Source organism: Echinococcus granulosus, assembly GCF_000524195.1.
Source record: "Echinococcus granulosus chromosome Unknown EG_S00008, whole genome shotgun sequence".
In the NCBI taxonomy this organism is placed as follows: Eukaryota; Metazoa; Platyhelminthes; class Cestoda; order Cyclophyllidea; family Taeniidae; genus Echinococcus; species Echinococcus granulosus.
In genome coordinates, this window is record NW_020170388.1 from 1,723,824 (window position 1) to 1,732,634 (window position 8,811).

At 40.3% G+C, this 8,811-nt stretch overlaps 1 protein-coding gene across 1 annotated transcript; it reads left to right on the top strand. All coding sequences in view use genetic code 11, as the record gives it.

The window, feature by feature from the left end:
- Nucleotides 1-3,841: 3,841 nt before the first annotated feature.
- On the top strand, nucleotides 3,842-8,811 carry EGR_02025 (POU domain-containing transcription factor; the record flags this gene model as incomplete). Its single annotated transcript, XM_024491274.1, has 6 exons — nucleotides 3,842-3,934; nucleotides 3,975-4,161; nucleotides 4,969-5,162; nucleotides 7,073-7,160; nucleotides 7,264-7,546; nucleotides 8,442-8,811. The coding sequence occupies 6 exons, from the start codon at nucleotides 3,842-3,844 to the stop codon at nucleotides 8,809-8,811; spliced, it is 1,215 nt and encodes a 404-aa protein (XP_024354417.1).

An 8,811-nucleotide genomic window follows, 5' to 3' on the forward strand; every position in this document is an offset into this window, starting at 1 on the left:
AGCGGCAACGAATGGGTAATTAACTAATGGTACATTCTAGAGGCTTGCATTTTCAACCCTTTAAACGTATTCACGGTGGATGGGGGACCTAATACTCTTCCTTAAGTAGCGATGGGATTGCCAGTCACCAACTCGCCAATTGCCCGGAGCTAGTTGTATTAAGCATGCATAATAATCGGCGCAAGAACTGACAACTTATTTTAATCAAGTTGTTAGCATATAGTCGATTGTTTACTAAATCAGGTAGACTAGTATTGCACTGACATTTCAGGGTGACTTAGAAAATTTTTAACAGGACTAATTCCTGACACAAGAATTTTCCTCTCCGTCAGGTCAACCGATTTGCCTTCACCAGCAATAAACCTAAAATCTTGTTTTAATCCCAAAAAGCTTTTAATAAACAAAAGAAGTTAAACGAATCTCTTGTCTACGTAGTAGTTAAGTAGCCAGTTCTGTATTATAGGTTAGAATATTTTTCATTTGCTAAGATATCTGGTAGATTTAATCAGTTCCAAATTTTGCTCTACAAAAAAATTAAAGAAATTTACATCACGATTTTGGCTCGCGACTCAACTCAATTTCCAATGCTCAACTTCAAAGATAATGCTACCTTAGAAGCACCATTTCAGAAGATCTGAAAGAAACATTTTTAAAAAATTCATAGAAGTCTCTTTAGTCGTGAGGCAAGTTATTAAGAATGTAACGTGAACGACAACATAACCCTTCTGCCCTTGATGTGTTTTATATCACATGAAAAGAAAGTATGCATTTTGTATTTATTGACGAAGTTCCCAGAACCTGTAATTTTTAATTTTGTGATTTTATTCGCTACGTTGACTTGAACTCGTAAGCACTAGTGTTTCTTTTTGGGGTCTGGCTAAATGACAACAATTAGTTATAAAGGAAATAATCCCATGTAATTGACTGCAGATATTAAAAAACATGCAAATTTTTCCTTTTTTTAATAACTGCAAAAAAGAATTTTCCAATTTTAAGAGGCCCTTTCCATGCATATAAAAGTGATTAAAAGGTGCGCCTGACAGACTGATGCTTACAAAAATGCACCTAGCTAAGACATCGTTGATGCTCCTAATGCACAGATCCCGCCTTCTGCAAGTCTAAAAGACAAGACTTTGCATGGAGGTGACCAAAAAAGTTAATGAGATTTTTGCTATATTTCACTGCAATTACCTCCCAAATGGTTTGTTGGATGTCATTGTTCATATGGGTTGTTAAACACTAATATACATCAGTCCATCGGTGTAGGAATCTCTATTGTACCCTCTGTTGTTTCGCTTTTTATTTCTAGTTCTTTTACATAAGAACTTGGTTGAATCTGATGTTCGCGTTTCAAACCTGTCCACTTTGTTGAACCATACTTGGATTTCTTTTTAAAGTAAAATACCTTTGTGTTTAGATTTTCTGAGTACGCGACGGAGGGATGCAACATTCATAGACAAAGAGTGGTGACGGCTAACATGTCATGTTTAAGCGATTTGAGAAGCAGATCATACCCATACAGTATCAACTGGAAAGGTCAAATGGGTGTCATATGCTAAAAATAAACTTCAAAGACTATGAACTTGTTGTTTTTTACTTCTTATACCTATCTTCACCAATCAAGGAGAACTTCAGCTCCACAAGAGTGTAACAATTTTTGCCTGTAGATGCCGAAGTATCGGCCTTGAGCTTTTTCAGCGGTTCTGCTTAATACCGCATAGGATAACCAAGGAATTGCAGAAAATATCATCAAATATGAGATTTATTTATTAAACCAGCTTTTGATACAAACTATCATCCACTGCCGGTAAGATACGACCTAATGGCCTTCACTTTTACAGGATGTTACATCTTTGAAGGTCAAGAAGGACAGCCCGATCCTCCGTTCCCACCTCACTAAGGTTTCCAACTGTTGTCCAATTTAAATGAAGGTAATGATCTCGGAATAATGTAAGAGATGAGTGGGAAGCAGCAACTCTCCATCCTCCATCCTAAAATGTAGCAATAAGGGCTTCTCGTGGATAAGTTTTAAGGTGGTATGAGGTTTTGCGTTGGCTTGTGAGGGTAGCGCTTTCCTTCTACCAATTCGCTAGTCTTAGTGGTTTCAACAATCGGGGATTTGCATGAATCAAGCGCAAATGTCAAAAATAAATTCCCTCATACATCATTGACGTCTGCTCAGTCACCTTAGCTTGTCCATCTTGTGCGCTTCCCACCTGAAATAGGTGTATTTAAACAAATATTTATTTAAATACACTAAGGAGCAGTTGTTTATTTCATAAGTTACATGAAGGCCTGTTCTAGGCACTTTTGCAACAATCTACTTTGAACCGACAAGTACAAAATTAACGTCTGTATCACTTCTGTGTTTCATCTCTGCACCTGACGACGTAAAACAATATTTTGAACAAACCTATGAGTCAAATGTCATTCTTGTCAAGCTTTTGGGCTTCTTGAGGCATGCTCGACATCGTAGTAGATAAAAGTAGAGTGGAATTATATAGTACTTACTAACTTGTGCAGGGTAGGGACGGCTACTATTATGGCCTAAGCTGAAGCATAACTGTCTCGGTGGACACCGAACTTCACGCGCATTTTGACTATAGAATTAAACGGAATATTTAATCTCCAAAATTTACTGAGTTAATGGAATAAATTAATAGTTTTGTTAACCATAGCTGGTTTGGAGAGCCTTCCGATCTCCATACACATGTAAAGGTTCATCTCTTTATGCTGTCACGTCTCCCTCTTAAGAGTGCCTTTCAATTATATCTTGCTCTTTTAAAGTATGGATGAAAGTCACTAGTCTTTTCATGTTTGCCAGTCATGCAAGAAAATGCGCTATCAAGATGATGAGGGACAGGAGGAGAGAGAGCGAGCCATCGCACTAGGGAGGCAATTAATGTTAGCCCACTTTGATATGGGTCCGCCGTTGAAAGGGAGTAAATAAAATTCCTGAAATTCGTGCGTGCAAACACTAATTATCCTACTGGTGTACTGCCGCCTCATCACACTGCCACTACCACTATCACTAGCATTGCGACTCCAACCCCCACCCCTTTGAGCTATTCCAGCTCCTCGCTAAATCCCCAGCCACCCTCACCCTTGCATGTCGATTCAAGAGTGCGTGACATGACCACGCGGATATGGCCGAGATTTCAGGGTATTTAAAAAATGGTCGTCGTAAGGGTCAAAATTTGCAAACATGCGAACAAACGTGCAAGCATAAGACAAATCTATTTTTTCCCTTCCTCAACTAGTAATTCAAATTACCTTTTCACGGTATGTGCACAGACTTGACGATGGAAGGAAGCCTCTATAAAAAAAGATGACTGTGGCGAATGAAGGATCTCAGAGTGAATGCCACACAACTTGTAGCAGATCGGTAATGTTGACCTTATATAATTGGAGGAAGCACTTTCATTCTTTAAAAGAAATAATTACCTTTTGTCAATACTACTGACAACGGAGTAGTAGAGCCTACGGAGCCTAAAGACCAGTTATTCTTCTTTAATTTCTTCGTATTTGTGATGCAAATATTGATGTCAACTAATTTCCAAAATAGAATGACAAAAATTAAAGACTTGAATCCTTTACCTTTGTCAGTGTGACGACAGCCTAATGCATTTGTATCGTATGGAGACAGGCTCTAAAGCTGACAACATGCCAAGTGGACGCCTCAAACCTCAGATTGCATGTCTCGAGGTGTCACTGGACAGCATTAGTGATGGCAGAATCAGATGACTAGCAAAGCAATGTCAGGAAAATTTGTTCTAAAATGTGCTTCGGGGGAGATTTTTCCCTTTAAATGAGTGTCCACTCACTCACAAAAGTGACTCACATGTTGCCCTTCCAAAGTGGTGAGAGGTTGAACAGTCGGCAAACCCCACCTTTCGCTTTAGTACTGGGATTTTGGGGCGGGACCTACCACAAAGTGAGGGCAATAAAACTTTCTAAGGCTGACTATATTCCAGCTGAGCTTTCAAGACTTCAGTGAGCCAGAAGAGGAGAGTGCATTACTCGTCTGCGAAGAATCTCCTTCCGTTTCAAATGGTCATATTTTATTTGGTAACTGCTTCAAAAAGGCTTTTTATTCAAAAACACTATCAAATACCTTATCAGAGGTGAAACTTTGGAAAAGATTAGGAAAAACATGTCTTGGTAAGACATTAAGATATTTTCCTTCCCCTTCCCCTCCTCCGCCTGAGACGATATCAGTCCAGACTACTGAAAAAAGCAGTGAAGGAAAAGAAGAAGCCCTGAATAATGCTGCCATCCAACGGCTGATCTGCCAAAAAGAGCTTATTTAAGCTTTGCTTTTATGAATAGGGAAGTAATACCTCTCAGAATCCCTTTAATTATGTTAAATGTTACCTCAAATAGAAGGAATACCTAATATTAATGGGCTGTAAAGGAAACTAAAACTGTAGTACTTCCAGCTCATCATGATTTGTGGGTAATTTGAGCTCAAAAAAGCAGTTTCCTTTACAAAGGCTCAGCCGACAGATAGCTTTTACCCTTCTGCAGGAGAATGTATGCTGGACAGGCCACAAATGGCAGAGGTGAGGGAAAATCGGAAGTCAGAGCTGAACCAGCGAAAAAAAAATGAAATCAGACTTCTGTCAATCGCTTAGCTGTACTCCCTTCTGGTTGACACTGGCAAATCTACTGTATCACCATGGTGGTACCATCGGACCTAGTCAAGTGGTACAGCATCACCTCCCAAAACCAGATAGTTTTGCCACTTTGTCGTGCTTTTCCATCTAAAAAGGTGGAAATAAATTATCCATAAGCAGTTAGGAGGACTGATTAACCAAATCAAATTCAGCACCGTAAAACTTTGAAGGAAATGAATGTGATCACAAGTGTCCGTGATCTTGTGGTGGATTTCTACAGCTAGATGAAATTTGATTTGTTTTTGCTCTTGACTCGAAGGAGTGAATTAGTCGCTTGTTTCTCAAAATCGAGAAAAAAATGATAAATTTTGGAGGGATTTTGCTAGCTTGCTGTCGAAAAGAATTTTCAAGCTATTAGCACTCCTACTTGATGGAATACACAATATTTTACTGGCCTCTGAATATATGAAGGATAATTCACGATCCTGGAGCCTTGCAACAGCATGTTCTCAAGTAGCTACCTTGAATGGTATACAATTGCTTAAGGTTAGCTAATTAATGCAATGGGGCTCTTTTTCCCCTTCTTTGTCTTGCATAACCGGCAACTGGACTGAGGACGCTGACAATTATCGTAGGAGGAAATAATGCATAAGTTAATTCATAGATTTACTTAATTTTTTGAGGATGTATAAGTTGTTTCCCTTACCTATGAAGTTAGGGCACCTCTGTCTTTCACATTATTGTTACGTGTATGACTTGCCAAATTGGTTAAAAATGGGATTCTAAAAACTGCGACTGCTGCGGTCTCCACAAAAGAGATTTTGCCTCCGACTGCCTCCGCAGCATGTCCTTTGCGCCATGCTAGTAGCCGCATAGCCCGCCTTAGCGTCATTAAGTAATTTGTTCTTTTATGCTAATTTTGGTAGTTATGACTTTGAGAAGGTCTCGTTGCAGTGACATCGGCAAGCAAACTTGCTGATTTTAATGGGTGAACAAAAACCTGACTTAATAGAAGAAGGACATCTACTGTGGATGGGTATAGCCGGTGAGGATTTCTAACAGAATGGCCAAAACTGACGTCTTCCTTTGGCAATGATCCTAATCCCCCTTTAAAAAGGAGGCTATTTACAGCTAGAGCAACATCTCCTGCATACATGTAAAGCCTTTGATTAAGCAGAAATGAAAAACTTCCTCCACGTCTCCACTAGCTGAAAGGCAATTTAGATATAAGGGGCTTGGGGAAACAAATACTGACCATAGACCCCTTGTAAATGCTTTAAATAGCTCCTATTTAATGGTTTAGCTCTTTGACCAATTTATTTGCGACGAGCGATTGCGGTAACCAGCGCCCTCGTTGCAGAGCATCAACCAATCTTAGGCAGTAGAAGGTCTGTGCATTTCTCCCTTCCCAATACAGTTAGCGAATGGGAAAGACTCAGGATACAGTTTACTTGAAGTGATGCATCAGTGGACCTAATATAAAGTTTCTTGGGAGCGGTTTTTAAGCTTCCACTGTGCTGTGATTGTTGAGGCTACAGAAATTGAGGGGTCGTATCACCCGTTTAGAAAATGAGAAAAAAGGAATAAAAGCAGCTCTTTCAACAAATATCTAGCCAATGAATCTAAAAGTATGTATTTAGTGTTCCCAAGTGGTAGTCACTGTCTAGTTTTATTCAATTTACCCATTTTCCTGATCCCCTCCATAAAGAGGCAATGTTAAGGAGTTTGAAAACCCTAACATGCATGATTAATTCAAAAGACTTGACTACCAAACTGACTTTGTGTGCTGAACAGGAGGAGGACGAGAGAAAGGGGCAAGAGGAGGAGGTATTGCGTGTTTTGTCGAACACGCGCGTGATTCTAGCAGAAAGCGGCGTTTCACTTCCCCCTCTTCCCCCTACACCCTCCTCTCCTTTGGTTTCCGCCACCCACCCCTGCCTTAACTAAAGTCTGAACGATATTACCGCAAAATGCCGTGTGGCAGCGACTTTCCGACCATACCCTCTCACGAGCAAGTGTATAAATCACGAAAAGGGAGGAATGGGGGAGGAGGAGAGGTACTGTAAATTGCCTTCATCCTTAGAGGAGGAGTATATAAGCCCAAATTGGGCGACAGAGTGACACGCGCAATCGGTAGATGCTTCGATATCTCCTGTTCACGTCGATTCTTTACTCATCATAGATTGTGATCAACGAACATCACTTACTATATTTAGTAAATAAATTACTTTACGGTAAAATGATTTCTCGCAATGTGGCCTCCAGCACTTAGTGATTCCTCCTTCCAAATTCCCGTATTTCCACCTCCACCACCACCGCCACACCCACCACAATTGTTCCCACCGCTCCCTCTGAGCATGCTTCTTCGCTGTCTTGCTCCGCCTGGTATTGCTTTTCCCCCACCCCGAGCACCGATTGAAGTCGCTCCGCGTCCGCCCATATCATCTCTTAATCAGCTTGAACCGAACATCGAATATGCATTCCCACTCTTCCTTCAACCATCAAAAATCATTCCAGTGCAAAACGGATTGGAAGTGAAAAGAAGTAAGTTAGGGACTTCACCCGATGGCTAGAGAACATGAAGTATTTTGAAATGACCTCTAGCCCTTGATAAAATTAATCTGTGTAATTAAGGACTTTTTTTCAGCCCAACGTTCATACGGGTCGGAGGAGGCTGCCGTTTCACGAAAGACGAAGCGTTTACATAGGATAGCGAGGGATGAAAATGAAAATACCAGTAGTGGGAGCAAGAAATGCAAAAAAATCAGCGCCACAGCACTGAATGACACCAATGAACACATCGAAGATATTCGACGATTTGCACGGGCCTTCAAAATGAAGCGATTGAGTTTGGGTCTAACACAGACACAAATCGGACGTGCGTTAACAGCTGGAGATGGACCCGCCTACAGTCAAAGCGCTATTTGTCGGTAAGATTTGACCATTTGTCCATCTGAATCCATGCGATGATGCGATTAGTTCGAAGCGTTGAATTGACTTGCCTATTGTTGAGTTAATACCTAAAGGTTGAGTCAAAAGAGTTGAATTTACTGGGGCTATTTTGACAAGCTATTTTGATAATCATGACCAGAATAATAGGGTATTGTTTAGACTATTGGTCAACCTGTAGTTATGGGCATTTTTTTCAGTTACTTTAATAATTATCCCATCATTTATGGGCTCATTTGTCCTCACCTTTTATCCACCCGCTTATACGTCTAGCCATTCATTTACCTGTCTACTTTCCCATCTCTATCTAACAATGCCTGATCCATTCACTCATTTTTTGATCTTGAATCATCCAGTTTTCTTCTCTTTCAATTACATACACTAGTCCAAGTCTACATCTCATCAGCTATATGCATATCTATCAAGCAACCTTGTCAATCCCTCACCTATTAATTCACTTTTCGTCTTGTTTATTTTACCCCAGCTGGTGAATCTTACTCTGATAAGTCAACAAAAATTTGTCATTTTTCTCAAATGATCTAATTTGTTTTCATGTCAAAAAAGCTTATAACTGGGTAAGGTTTATATCAAATTTGGCTGCTAATTTCCAAGTTGTTTGAGATTAGTGTATCCACTTCCTTCAAGAAGTTGAGGCTTTTTACAGTCCAACTTGGTCTCGATTAAAAATAATCTTACATGTAAAACCCTCAAAAGGATAGGTGCCGTCTGCCGGAAATTCACCTTTTAGACGCCGTTTAGACTAGTCATTTACTGACAATCCCTACGCCTGGGGAATCTTTCTTTAATTGGGAAGTGGCGCAGCAGAGTTCTTTTCAAAAAAACTCAAGATTATTTGACGTGAAGCATTATTTTTAGGTTTGAAAAGCTTGACATCACACCAAAATCAGCTCAACGCATTAAACCGGTATTGGAGCGTTGGCTCGCGGAACTGGAGGGTCGTCGTCCTAATGATCAAATGGCTTCACATCCAACCAATCTTGGAAATAAAAACAGTGTCTGTGGAAGTGTCGGCAGCAGTCCGGAGGATAGCGGGATCTATCGCGCCGACTGCGAGTCGGATGAGTCTTGTGCCGGGATTAGGAAGCGCAAGAGTCGAACAAATTTCTCGGCTGATGCGTTGGAGCGCCTCAATCATGAATTCAACATCAACATGCATCCGTCAGGTTCGATTCTACTTACTCCATGTGGTAAATATAAGAAGGCAAAGCTCATTAAAAATGATTAA